At 42.4% G+C, this 14,744-nt stretch overlaps 2 protein-coding genes across 2 annotated transcripts in view; both read right to left on the bottom strand.

Moving 5' to 3' along the window:
- The window catches only part of LOC113168157, a 102,583-nt gene that overhangs the window by 13,222 nt on the left and 74,617 nt on the right, over window positions 1-14,744 (bottom strand). The gene's annotated exons all lie outside the window — the stretch shown is intronic.
- The window catches only part of LOC113168133 (NACHT, LRR and PYD domains-containing protein 12-like), a 152,663-nt gene that overhangs the window by 119,834 nt on the left and 18,085 nt on the right, over window positions 1-14,744 (bottom strand). Inside the window, exons 5-8 of the mRNA XM_033326626.1 lie at window positions 13,726-13,779; window positions 7,075-7,153; window positions 6,656-6,884; window positions 4,687-6,484 (exon numbers count right to left, since the gene is read on the bottom strand). Coding sequence (XP_033182517.1) covers window positions 4,687-6,484; window positions 6,656-6,884; window positions 7,075-7,153; window positions 13,726-13,779 — 2,160 coding nt within the window. The remainder of the gene's footprint in view (window positions 1-4,686; window positions 6,485-6,655; window positions 6,885-7,074; window positions 7,154-13,725; window positions 13,780-14,744) is intronic.

Raw genomic sequence — 14,744 nt, 5'->3', positions numbered from 1 at the left:
TTGCCCCCGGTGAGTCAGATCAGCTGCATAGCAGCTCTGCCATCGGTGTGTGTGTGTGTGCTTGTGTGTGTGAATGGGTGAATGAGATGCAGTGTAAAGCACTTTGAGTACCAGCTAGGTAGAAAAGTGCTATATAAGTGCAGACCATTTACCATTTAAACAATATTAAATTGATTAGTGGAGGATCACATGGAATTAAAAGATCTGAGATGTAGGAAAGAAATGTCTGAATCATATTTTGCAGTTTTCAGATGGATTTTCAAACATTCAGCTCCTAGTTTCAGTGTTGTCAGAAGTGATAATGTCTCAACTCATAGAAATGTAGAAACACACGAGCACAATCCAAAGTAAAGTCAGATCATCAAACTACAGTTAGTCCATGGGACAGGTTCTGTTAGGTAGATATCTAGAACTTTACTTACTAACAACCACACATTCATGTTTCTGATGGTTCACTCTCAGATCTTCTTTAACACCAACACAAAAACTCTTCTTCCACTTGGACTCTTTGGATTTTGCTCCAAATGTTCAACTGAAACTTTTACATCACAGAGACCAAGAACAAAGTTGAAGTGAATAAAGCTCAATTTGAGCTCAGTGTGTTGGTTCAATACAGCAGCCTGAAGGAACACACTGATGTCCTGCTGCAGGATACAAACACATGCTTTTATTCTGAAAGGTACAACTTCAGCTTCTGGTCGAGCAACTGCAGGAGTCATTGTTTGATCAAGTCAGACACACAGATGTGTTTCCAGATGTGTGTGGATGCTGTAGATGATCCAGCAGCACTTACAGATACAGTCCACAACAACAGTGAGTCCACTCCTGGTCTGTCATGGTTTCGGCCTGGCATCAGGCCAAGCTGAAGCTTCCCCTCACTTCTCCACCTCACTCTCCCTCTGGACTCCGCCCACCAGCCCATTCTCTCCCTCTGCTCACAGCAATCAGCTGAACATTGGACTCACCTGTGCCCACTTTCCCCTACAAAACTCTCCTCAGCCCTTTTCCCCTCTGTCAGTTCGTCGTCGCTCCCAACCTGTTTCCAGCCTGTTTCTAAACCTGCCTCTAAACCTGCCTGTCCTCCTCAGCCCTGTCTGCTGTGACATGGTCAGTATCACTAAAATGTCAAGTCACTTCAAATCGTCACCATTTCAGGAGATCTGACTTTAGTTGGACTCATTTAACTCCAAATAAAGATGATTGGAGAACAAAAGTCAGGAAACTTTCCTTCATGAAATTCATGGATGTGTTTGACTTGAATCTTTGGTCTTGTTGGGTCATTTGAGCTGACGTCACTATGAACAGCAGCACTGATGTCTAATAATGTCAGTGGATCGAAAAGAGAAAGAGACAAAAGACAGAACAAGACTTCAGAACAAGTCCTCAACATCTGGATCCTGGAATAATCAGAGCTTCATCTTTAAAGGACTGGAAGAAGAACAAGTTTACAAGGAATCATTTAGAACTGGTTCAAGAAGAAACTGATTGAATCTATGAATCTGAAAACGTGTGTGTGAGTGAAAGAGACAGACATGTAGAGACTGAACTATCTGTTCAACAGAGACGACGTTTCTCTGACAGGACGACACTCTCAGTACTACACTGAACACAGAGACACTGAGGAACCAGAAGACAAGAACCCAAACCCAGGATAAAGAGGTTCAGTGAATGTGGTGTTGAAGGTGTGGAGGTGGATCAGTTTGTCAGAGGAGACTCTGTAGAAGGACAGAGTCCCAGCAGGACAGTCCACATACACTGATACTCTGTGAGAGACAGAGGAGGAGATGTACGTTTTATTGTTGTTGTGTAGTACAGAGTAACGACCATTAGAGCAGATCAGACTCCAGGACTGATCGTTCCTTCCAAACCCACAGTCTTTACTGTCTCCTCTCCTTCTGATTCCTCTGTAACTCACTGATATATGAACGTCTCCGCTCCACTCGACCTCCCAGTAACAGCGACCAGTCAGACCATTACTACACAGCAGCTGAAGACACCAATAGTCAAATCTGTCTGGATGATCAGGATATGACTGATACTCCTTCACACGTGTCACCTTCCTGTTGTTGTCAGACAGTCGTAGTTTTCTGTCCACTGTGTTTGTGTCGATGGTGAGTTGACAGAAATCTGATGGAGAGAACAAGACACAATCCAGCTGCAGTTATTAATCTATCATCAGTTTGATGAGGACTCATGACATCAGGGATTTGAATGAGTGATGTGACAGTTTGAAGATGGTTGAATGTTGCTGCTTTGTTTTCATCAGTCTCATTAAAAACACACTTACACTTCCTCAGACCTGGTCTCAACCATCGGACTCCACCAGGCTCCACCCTGAAAGGAGGAGGGGGGTCAGAGCAGCACATTGTCTTTCAGCATGCACACATGGACATTACATGGCTCTCATACACACAGTGTGTTCTGGTTCTGTTCTAATGGAGGCTTGTATGTAGGGATTGACATTCAGCAAACAACTGAGGAATTGGAGTCCTTATCTTGGAATTCTACGGAGCAGGGAGGTGACATGGAGGAAAGATTTCAATTCTCTAGTTCACAGCAGTTTTGGTGTCAGACACCTGCTTTCAGTCTCACTCTGTCACCAGACAAACTAATGTGACACCACAGGAAGCAGGAAACTGGAGAGCAAAGTCCAAGAGGCTCAACTCCACATACATGGACTCTGTGTGTGTGTTTTCCTCTCTCTAATGTCTGTGGACTGATCTCAGCTGAGCTTCAGACGTTGTCCTGTGTTCAGAGGAAGTCTAGTTCACCTCCAGCTACTGGATATTGATCATTACACACAGACTTTGTGGCTTCATCTGATTTGGTGTCAGATTTGTTGGAGCAGCCAGAGACAGAAAGTGAAAACAGGAGTTAAACATTCAATCACAAATGACACAAGATCTCATCATGACAAGATCAGGATCTCAGGAAGGTGAAGATGCTTCAATCATCACTATTTGAGGAGACAGAGAGATGATGCTGTGACCTGATTCAATCCTCTGATATTCATTCATTGTCATTATGTGGATAAAAACTCTACCTACAAGGTGGATAAAGCTGCCTGTGTTGGACTTTTTCTGTTGGCTTTTGGAGCCCAGTCACTTCTTTTGGGCTTCTCTCCTTACATCTGGCAACACTTGCAGTGGCAGTAAACCTGAATTTCCTGCTCAGTTCCCAGAATCTAATGTAACACCTGATTTCATCATGAGGAGATTTGTTCCCAAAGTCAGAATGAGACATTGAAGTCAGAATTACAGGAGCTCCCCTCTTTTCTTTGCTAAATGTAAAGTGCTTCAGTGAAGATTTGTCATCAGCTGAGAGGTAATGTTTCCAGCACAAAACTACTTTCTGCAGCAGTGTTCATCAACATGACTCCACAGTGAGACACAGACTGATGCTGACACATTTTTCTTCCTTTCATGGCAAATAGGTGCATTTGTTTTACTCATCCTAACAAACAGGCATCAACTAGGCACGCAACACCAACTAGTGGAGAAACCAGGTACCACAGAGGAATACAGTACATTTAATGACAGTTACAACTCATGTCCTCGACTTCTGCATTATCAGTAAATAAAGATTTCAATGGATTAAATTATTAACATTGAGTAATTATCAATAAAAAAATTGAGGTGTGGTTTAGAGCTACATTTCTATTAAAAATATACATAAAAGATGATGAATGTTTTCTTTCAAATAATTAGATATGTTCTTAATAAAACCTGTGGTAATTTATGGAAGGTTAATGAATCCCAACCTGAGAGTTTCCAGTTTACAGTGTGGATTCTCCAGTCCAGCAGACAGAAGCTTCACTCCTGAATCCTGCAGGTCGTTGTTACTCAGGTCCAGTTCTCTCAGACTAGAGGACTGGGAGCTGAGAACTGAGGACAGAGCTTCACAGCTTCTCTCTGAGAGGTTACAGCCACTCAGTCTGAAAAACAGTGATGTATAACATGAAAACATTTGTGTTAAACTGTAATCACTTTTAATGTTGACTCTGAAGTAAAAAGATACGACACAATAAAATGTATCATACAGGAAAGCACAGTTTTCTTATATATTGTAAAAGTACTGATGAGAAACTTCTGCAACTTAAAACTTGTGACATTACACAGTTCAATCTGCTTGGGTCACTCTGTCAGCAGTTATGGACATTTTAAATATCTCCAGTTATTTAAAAGAGAAACTTGACCTGACCTGAGAGTTTCCAGTTTACAGTGTGGATTCTTCAGTCCAGCAAACAGAAGCTTCACTCCTGAATCCTGCAGGTCGTTGTTACTCAGGTCCAGTTCTCTCAGACTAGAGGACTGGGAGCTGAGAACTGAGGACAGAGCTTCACAGCTTCTCTTTGAGAGGTTACAGCCACTCAGTCTGAAAAACAGTGATGTATAAGATGACAACATTTGTGTTAAACTGTGTTGAATGATCATCTTTATTGTTTACTCTGAAATAAAAGGATACAATAACACATAATCAGACATATAAATTGTATATCATAAAAATAAACTGCTAATAGGAAACATTTGCAAATCAAAAATCCTGACATTACAAAGTTTAAACTGTTCAGGTCTCTCCCAGTGATTTAAACAAACAGAAACTTGAAGAAACCTTTGAAGTTTCCAGTTCACAATGTAGATTCTCTGGTCAATACTTTAATGAACATTCAACTATCCACATACTTACAAAGCTTTTTTAGCAGCTTTCACCACTGGCAGCAGCCTCAGAAGAGCCTCCTCTGAAGCAGAGTATTTCTTCAGATCAAACACGTCCAGATCTTTTTCTGATGACAGTAAGATGAAGAGCAGAGCTGACCACTGAGCAGGAGAGAGTTTATCTGTGGAGAGACTTCCTGAGTCCAGGTACTGTTGGATCTCCTCCACTAGAGAACAATCATTCAGTTCATTCAGACAGTGGAACAGGTTGATGCTTTTCTCTGCTGAAGGAGTCTCTCTGATCTTATTCTTGATGTACTCAGTTGTTTCCTCATTATTCTTTGAGATATTTCCTGACTTTGTTTGCAGACCTTGTAGGAGAGTCTGATTGGTCTGCAGTGAAAGACCGAGCAGAAAACGTAGAAACAAGTCCAGGTGTCCATTTGGACTCTGTAAGGCCTTGTCCACAGCACTCTGGTGGAGACGTTTCAGTTCACGTCTAGACAGTTTGGACCACAGAGAAGTTGACTGTTGTTCAGACAGCAGATTGACTCCAGAGTTGCTGAAGGTCAGATGGACATGAAGAGCAGCCAGAAACTCCTGAACACTCAGATGGACGAAGCAGAACACCTTGTCCTGGTACAGTCCTCTCTCCTCTTTGAAGGTCTGTGTGAACACTCCTGAGTACACTGAGGCTGCTCTGATATCGATGCCACACTCTGTCAGGTCTGATTCATAGAAGATCAGGTTTCCTTTCTGCAGCTGCTCAAAAGCCAGTTTTCCCAGAGACTTGATCATCTTCCTGCCCTTTTTATTCCAGTGTGGATCTGTCTCAGCTTCTCCATCATACTTGGTGTTCTTCACTTTGGACTGAACCACCACGAAGTGGATGTACATCTGAGTCAGGGTCTTGGGCAGCTCTCCTCCCTCTCTGGTTTTCAACACATCCTCCAGAACTGTAGCAGTGATCCAGCAGAAGACTGGGATGTGACACATGATGTGGAGGCTTCGTGATGTCTTGATGTGGGAGATGATTCTTCTGGCCTGCTCCTCATCTCTGAACCTCTTCCTGAAGTACTCCTCCTTCTGTGGGTCAGTGAACCCTCTGACTTCTGTTACCATGTCAACGCACTCGGGAGGGATCTGATTGGCTGCTGCAGGTCGTGTGGTTATCCAGAGGCGAGCAGAGGGAAGTAGGTACCCCCTGATCAGGTTTGTCAGCAGCACATCCACTGAGGTGGACTCTGTCACATCAGTCAGGATCTGATTGTTGTGGAAGTCCAGAGGAAGTCGACACTCATCCAGACCGTCCAAGATGAACACAACCTGGAACTCTTCAAACCTGCAGATTCCTGCTTCTTTGGTTTCAGTAAAGAAGTGATGAACAAGTTCCACCAAGCTGAACTTTTTCTCTTTCAGCACATTCAGCTCTCTGAAAGTCAATGGAAATGTGAACTGTATGTCCTGGTTGGCTTTGTCTTCAGCCCAGTCCAGAGTGAACTTCTGTGTTAAGACTGTTTTCCCAATGCCAGCCACTCCCTTTGTCATCACTGTTCTGATTGGTTCATTTCTTCCAGGTGAGCCTTTAAAGATGTCTTCTTGTCTGATGGTTGTTTCTGGTCTGTCTGGTTTCCTGGATGCTGTTTCAATCTGTCTGAACTCATGTTCATCAGTGACCTCTCCAGTCCCTCCCTCTGTGATGTAGAGCTCTGTGTAGATCTGGTTCAGAAGGGTTGGGTTTCCTGCTTTAGCAATCCCCTCAAACACACACTGGAACTTCTTCTTCAGATTAGATTTAAGTTCACGCTGACAAACTGCAGGTGGAGTTCCTGAAAAGAAACCACATAAACATGATCAATATAATTTCTAATGAAAACACAGTTTGACAGTTTCATGACCCTAAATGATTCACATTTCAACATATTAACACTCCACATCTTCAGCTCTCAGTAAATGTCTCATTTGTCCATGATGTTAAATGTTTAGAGAAATCCTCTTACTGCTCTGCAGACAGTCAGCCAGCTCCTCCTGCTTCATTCTCCTCAGGAAGTTCAGTGTGATCTTCAGAAATGCCTCTCTGCTGCTCCTCCTCTGCTCTTCATCCTCACCATCTAACACCTCCTCATCCTCCCTCTGACTCTCTAAGCATTGTGGGTAATCTGGACTCAGAACCTTGTGGATCTTCTTTAGCTCGTTCTTCACAAAAGTGACAATGTTCTCCTCCAACAGCTGGAACAGAATGAGAAGTGAACATTTCATTTAAACTGGTAGAAGACAACATGTGACTCATGAGTCAGTCTGAAGACCTGCTGATCTGAACAGAGCAGCATGGACTCTGTTAGGACCTGAATGGTTGGTAAGTATTCAATCTGAATTTTTATGTAGTTCATAGTCAAAGTGTGATTGTACATGTACAGACCATAAATACAGAGTCCAGGTCTGGTTGATGCTGCTGGGCAGACTGATCCCTGTGAACCTCTGAGCTCTGCTGCTGAACTCTGAGGAGAAAATATTAAATTTAAATAAAATTTCAGCCATACTTTCAGCCAAACTAGTGACGGTGAGGTTTGTTCAGTGGTGTCAGGTGTTGTGATATAATCAGGTCTGTCCCCAGATCTGTCTTCCTGATTTCAAGAGGTCATCTGACACCTGTTGATGATCAGCTGATTGACAGTTATTGTTGATGCAAAAATAAATATAAGATAGTTTCTTTTGTATTTATGTTTGCTAACTTTTGAGTTTGAGTGGACGACAGGCAGATGACTGTTTGATTGGTGTTTTAATGAGGAAAACTGTAGCTGTGAACAATTGAATTATAAAATTCCTTGTTTTAGTGGCATATTGGCAGCTTCAGACACATTCCCTGCCTCTTACTGGGTAGATGCTGAACTTCTACAGAGGATAATGTTACGGTGGTGCTGCTGCAGCTGGACACTCACCAATTAACTCAGGTTACAATGAGTCAGACTATTGTTTTATCAGATGCTGTTAAAATGTGTTGGTTTAACCGAACTACAGTACCATCATCTGCTGCTGAGTTACAAGCAGTTATTGTAGTTAAGCTATATGCAGTTCATTTCATTTGAATTTGAATGTTACACTTGAAGAGATTGTTTTTGTGATTGCTGACTTACCCACTTTAAAACATTTACATTCATCTGTGTTTTACCTCTAGATGTTAACATTTTCTGACTTGTCCTGTTTTTTAATATTGAATCTATGGTGACTGTAGCTGTTCTGTTGTTTCTTTGTCTGTTTTTTTCATTTTTATTTTATCTGTGACACCTGACATTAACTAGATGTCAACATCAAGAAAATAGCTTTGCGGTAGCATTTGTCCACTGACTTAAATGTATAAAGATTCATGTCATTAAATTTATTATTATTATGTTGAGAGGGTGAAAACTGATGAAATGTTCAATAGTACAATAATATTAATATATAATAATATATTAATATTATATTAATATATAATAATATTGACCTTGTCTCCCACATTTCCTGGTTGTGTTGATGGTGTATTATTTGATTTCATGAGTAGATGTTGAAGGAACTGGTTTCAGACCATTTCTGATGTTTTAGAGCCTTATGTCAATGTTCGGCTCCAAAACAGAATAAGAATAAGCTCCATACTGGAGCAGAGAACTGAACTATTGTTTCCAGATGTTTGAAACTCCTGAACATGGACACCTCAGTTCTTTACTGACAAATCTATGTCAGATTTTTTTCCTCACCACTGTCTTATGATATGTTGTTTTCTAGATGACTCCATTGACAGTGATGTAAATTATTTGTCTCTTTGTACATTCATAAATAGGATATGTTATGTACAGTAATGTTCTCTGCTAAATGTCTTTTCTGTCTGTTAAACTGCAGCCTGTGGTTGGTGGAAAACATGCTGTCATCTGCTGCTTGACAGAGGTCACTGGAGAGAATGGAGAGGAACTTCTTACCAGATGACCTGGTAAAGTTTGATATTTGCTTTTGATTTGCTGATGATTGTTGATTAAATTGACTTAAATATCACTTATAAGTTGTATTGATGCAAATGTAATTTGGATAAAAATGACTAGTGAATCATTGAATAAGATCTAGACCAGGAGAATCAGATTATAACAAAGTTCAGTTTAAAATTCTTATCTTCTATCATCAGGTTGTTCAACTTTAAAATATGGCCAGTCTTAGACCTGGTTCTTCATGGAGAACCAGGTAGGTTCAGGAGACTCTGGTCTCTGCTGCTGCATCCTGATAAAATTGAACCTCTTCAGTAACACCTTAATATCTATGGCCACGAGTGCTGAATAAGCATTACTTAAACATAGGTATCATTTATTAAGGCTGTCTGTGACTTATTGTAGCGTTGTGTTATTCAGCTCTCGTTTATAAAGTGTAACCTGAACTTCACAAGTTAACAAATGTCTACATGAAGATGAAAGAATAAGCAAACATCAACATGATGCTTAGTTAACTTTACTTACCTGTTAGTTAATGCATGTTACTGAATTAAGTCATGTGCATTAATGTATTCATATGAAAAGATAAACTGTGGAGTGAGATCGGAACAGATCACAGATTAACTACAATCTGTTCCAGCTCTACACAGTAAAATCAGACTTTACTGACAAACTACTCAGCAGCACAAAAAGAAATTCACATTAAAACTAAATTCCAAAAATATGATCATAAAATCTGTGAATAAGGACTCGAATCATCACTACTGCTTTGACATTAAAGTGATGAACACAATAATCCATCAATAATTATTATTCATTATTGTTACATATAAAGTATATTACGGTTACGACAGTATGCAGTTTGGGCGCTTAGACAAGGCCCTTAATGCTACCTGTCTACCTCGAATAATGAGAGTTGGAAACACAAGAGTCAAACCGGTTCGTGTCAGGTGTTGGGGAACCAGGGCAACCTGATGAGAAGTGGGCTACTGGAACAAGGATTAGACATTCATGGACAAGAGATGAGAACAGGGAACTATTGGAATGCTACTACACAAGTAACCCTAGTGAGCGGGGCAATACGAAGAGGATGTAGGAACTATGGATACTTCGAAACCCATCATCAAGGCTAACACCTAAACAACTAGTAGCACAGTGCTCTAACATCTACAAGAAACACCTCATGTCACAACTAGAGATTGAAGAGGTGCAACACAAATGCTACGGCAAGGGGGAGCCAGGACGACAGGTCAGTGGGGAGATGTTACAATCATCCTCCCCACAATCAGAGATTGGGTTCCAAGCCCCAGTAACAAAGCTTAATGCAAGAGCAGCTGACCTAAGATTGAAGATGATGGCTAAGATGGCCACCTGGAACCCCCGAGTCCGGTTAACAAGAATTAGTGAAGTACCTTCTGAAAGTCACCTAGAAGATGTGAATGCAACACTACAGACGATATCAACTCTGACCATCACTGAGACGAATCAGCTGATCTACAGCGCAGCAAACGTGATCCTTGAGGTACTTGGCTATAAGATCAATGCAAGCCATAAGGTGCAGTATCCTCCATGGAAACGGAGGTTGGAGGCTAAGATCAAGGCAACACGGAGAGAAGTTAGCCAACTATCAGAACTACAGAAAGGCATCATGAAGGAGAACCAGGTGCTTAAGAAGTACAGTAAGATGAACATACCTGAGGCCTTGGAGACTGCCAAGCAAAGGCTCAGGGCCCTGGCTTCCCGACTGAAGAGATACACCAGAGAAGTTGAGACCAGGAGAATAAACACGATGTTCTCCACTAAGCCATCCAAGGTGTTCTTACAGTGGCAGGGTGATAACATGACCCACCAAGGCTGGAGACTGAACAATACTGGAAAAGCATATGGGAGAAGGAGGCATCACATAACAGCAATGCCCAGTGGCTAGTGGACTTGAGAGCAGACCACAGCAACCTCCCTGAACAAGAGCCAGTAACCATCATAATGGCAGACATCCAAGAGAGTGTCTCAGGTATGAAGAACTGGACAGCACCAGGTCCTGACATGATCAATGCCTACTGGCTAAAGAAGCTAACCTCGCTCCATGAGCACCTGGCGGCACAAATGAACAATCTACTGGCGGATGGAACCCACTCTGAATGGCACGGAAGGCAGGACAGTCCTGATCCTGAAGGACCCCCAGAAGGGTACCGCCCAATAACCTGCCACTGCAGAACATGGAAGCTCCTGTCAGGCATCATAGCAGCCAAGATGAGGAGGGACATGGATCAATACATAAGTAGTACCCAGAAAGGAATTGTTAGTAACACCAGGGGAGCAAAGCACCAGCTACTGGTAGACAAAGCAGTCACCCGAGACTGTAAGGCCAGACATACCAACCTGTGCACTGCCTGGATTGACTACAAGAAAGCCTATGACTCAATGCCTCACATATGGATCATGGAATGCTTGGAACTGTACAAGATCAACAGGACTCTAAGAACCTTTATCCAGAACTCAATGGGAAAGTGGAAAACAACCCTAGAGCCCAACTTCAAGCCAATTGCCCAAGTCAACATCAAGTGCGGCATATACCAAGGAGTTGCCCACTGCTGTTCTGCATAGGCCAGAACCCCCTCAGCCAGATCATCACCAAGACTGGCTACGGATACAGACTACGAAATGCCACAACCATCAGCCACCTCCTCTACATGGATGACATCAAGCTGTATGCCAAGAGCGAACAAGACATCGACTCGCTGATACATACCATCAGGATATGCAGCCAAGACATCGGAATATCATTTGGACTGGATAAGTGTGGTCGGATGGTAGCAAGGAGAGGGAAGGTAGTCAGAAATGAGGGGATAGAACTACCAGAAGGCAAGATAGCACATGTCGAGGATAGCTACAAATACCTTGGAATCCTGCAGGTAAATGGTAACCATGAATAGGCCATAAGGAAAACAGCAACCACTAAGTACCTCCAAAGGGTAAGGCAAGTCCTGAGATATCAGCTAAATGGGAAGAACAAAGTCGGGGCGATCAACGCCTACGCCCTCCCGGTCATCAGGTATCCCGCTGGCATAATAAGCTGGCCAAAGGAGGAGATGGAAGCCACTGACATCAAGACAAGGAAGCTCCTTACAATGCACGGAGGGTTTCACCCCAAATCCAGCACCCTGAGACTGTACGCTAAGTAGAAGGAAGGAGGCAAAGGATTAGTGAGCGTCAAAGCCACTATCCAGGATGAAACAACTAAGCTCCATGAATACATCAGGAAGATGGCCCCAACTGATGGCGTGCTTAGTGAATACCTCAGGCAGCAGGCTCCAGAGGAGCAAGGGAAGGAAGAGGAGGAACTCTCATGGAAGGACAAACCCCTGCATGGGATGTACCACCGGCAGATAGAAGAAGTGGCTGATGTCAACAAATCCTACAAGTGGCTGGACAAAGCTGGACAGAAAGACATCACAGAGGCACTAATCCTAGCAGCACAGGAGTAGGCTCTGACTACAAGATTGATAGAGGCTGGGATCTAACGTCATAACCAAGTGGAGGGCATAGTGTACAGGAACATCTGTGCCGAGTACAGGCTGGAAGTCCCAAAGTCAAAATGGGACACACCTCCAAAGGTGGTTAAGAATGACCGAGCTAAGATCCTGTGGGACTTCCAGATACTCACTGAAAGACTGGTGATGGCCAACCAACCCGACACAGTAGTGGTGGACAAACAGTATAACAAGGCTGTAGTGACAGATGTAGGAATTGCAAGTGATAGCAACATCAGGAAGATGGAGCACGAGAAGATCGAGAAGTACCAAGGGCTGAAAGAAGAGCTCGAAAAGATGTAGAAGGTGAAGGCCCAAGTGGTACCGGTGGTGATAGGAACACTGGGGGCTGTAACTACCAAACTGGGAGAGTGGCTCCAGTAGATCCCAGGAACAACATCTGAGATCTCTGTCCAGAAGTCTGCAGTCCTAGGAACAGCTAAGATACTGTGCAGGACCCTCAAGCTCCCAGGCCTCTGGTAGAGGACCCGAGCTTGAAGGAATAAGACTGCTCCAAGGAAGAACAAGTGGGGAATTTTTTTATATTATAATTGTATATTATATAAGTACTTTTACTTTTGGTACTTCAATAGTAGTTTTTTTTATATATTTACTTGAAGCTATAATATGTAAGTATCACATAATATTAGAAAACATCCCCTCATTATTACGAAATTTCTCATTGTGTGTAAAAACTACTTCCGTCTGACTGTCACATTAAACATGATGAACTGTGAGCAGCCCCCCCTCCACTGAGGGTAGATGGATTTTACCGGTGGCGTCTCTGGGACATGGTCTGAGCTCAGCAGGACTAACGTTAGCTACAGTGATCAACACACAGCTCGCTCCTTCATACAGTATAGATGTTGGACCTTATCAAAAACCAGTCCACTGTCTGGAAACCTGGGTATTTTTATTAGATAAGGTTACAAATTATTTACTGTCCTACAGTAAAGACACAACAAGTCAAAGTGGCCAAAAATAATTTGTCACATTCTCTCAAGTCTGTGCAGCAGCAGATCTGTGTCTCTGTTTGTTCGCACATTAACGTATTAACACAGGTGAAGTTGAAACGTTTCCACAAACGCTGACACTGACTCTGTTCTCATTTTTAGATGAGAAGTGGATTTTAACCTGAACAGCGTCACTGTAGGCAGCACCACTTTATATTTATTAAACATTTTCATAAAAACACCCAAATGCACAACTAAGTTAATGAGATGTCAACTTGGCATAAAAAAAACAGTTTAACCTAAAGATAATTCATAATTAAAAATATATTTCTTTTTAAGGACTGCAAACCCTGATACCTGAGCAGGTAGTTCAGTCCTAAATAAATTCAATTCCAATTCAATTCAATTCAATTTTATTTGTAGAGCGCTTTTTACAATTGACATTGTCACAAAGCAGCTTTACACAACCAAAGAACAGTACATGAACAGTGTATGTGTAAGAATCATAATAATGAGATTGTCCCTAGTCAAGTTAGCCAAGCCAAGTTAAATCAGGCTATGAAGATATGGACCAAGTCTTGTTTCTGTTCTCAGGAGAAACAGATAATAACAAAGTTCGAATTTAAATTATTACCTTCTACGAGCATGTGCTCCATTTGTAGACTGGACAGTCCTGGTGGGGAAACAGCTACAGAACAGAAAACCAGTAAATGCTGATGGAAATAATCATCTACTAAGTTAATTCAATTCAATTCAATTTTATTTGTAGAGCGCTTTTTACAATTGACATTGTCACAAAGCAGCTTTACACAACCAAAGAACAGTACGTGAACAGTGAATGTGTATGAATCATAATAATGTGATTGTCCCTGATGAGTAAGCCGAGGGCAACGTTGGCAAGGAAAAACTCCCTGAGAAGGCAACAGGAAGAAACCTTGAGAGGAACCAGACTCAACAGGGAACCCATCCTCATATGGGTGATTACATGCTGTGTAGGCAGCAGGCAGTCCAGTATAACAGTTAATGTCTTTAAGTTAATGTGGAGTCCAGTTAGTTAATGGCAGGCAGACTTATTCCATTCCTGGACTATTGAGTATTGAGTCAAGACCTCCTAGAAACAGCTTCCGACATTCGCGGAGGCCAGGACTGACTTCATAGTAGCGTGTGACCAACTCCAGTCTCCAAACGCATTCCATAGGGCAAATGGTGGATCCAAGCGAAGAGATCTCCGGCCAGAAGTTGGGCATCAGGACGAGCCAGACAGGTCCAGAGGGCAGAGGGTGGAACGACGTGAAGCTCGACAGAGAGACAGGAAGAGGGAAAAGAGAGAGGGAGAGAAAGATAAGAGGAGAGATGGCAGTTAGTTGTATTCACAGTGAGATAAAGTTTGAGGTGAATGTATATTTAGTGTAGTGCAGCAGGGACTCCGGCAGAACTAACTATGACAGCCTAACTAAAAGGGTGAGCCAGAAGAAAACACAGAGATGAGGGCTCCCTGGGATGTAGAGCAACCAAACACTTCACCATCAACAAACCTGAGTGATCAGTGAGAGTTGGGAAGACAGCATCTAAACATACCAGTTCACCATAATGCTCTACGTCCATGAGTCCTTCCCAGATCTATTTACAAAATGCTTGACTAAATAAATGGGT

This window comes from Anabas testudineus, chromosome 18 (assembly GCF_900324465.2).
Source record: "Anabas testudineus chromosome 18, fAnaTes1.2, whole genome shotgun sequence".
Lineage (NCBI taxonomy): Eukaryota > Metazoa > Chordata > Actinopteri > Anabantiformes > Anabantidae > Anabas > Anabas testudineus.
Note: the sequence above shows the minus strand (reverse complement) of the source record. Positions and strands in the feature narration are given on the sequence as shown.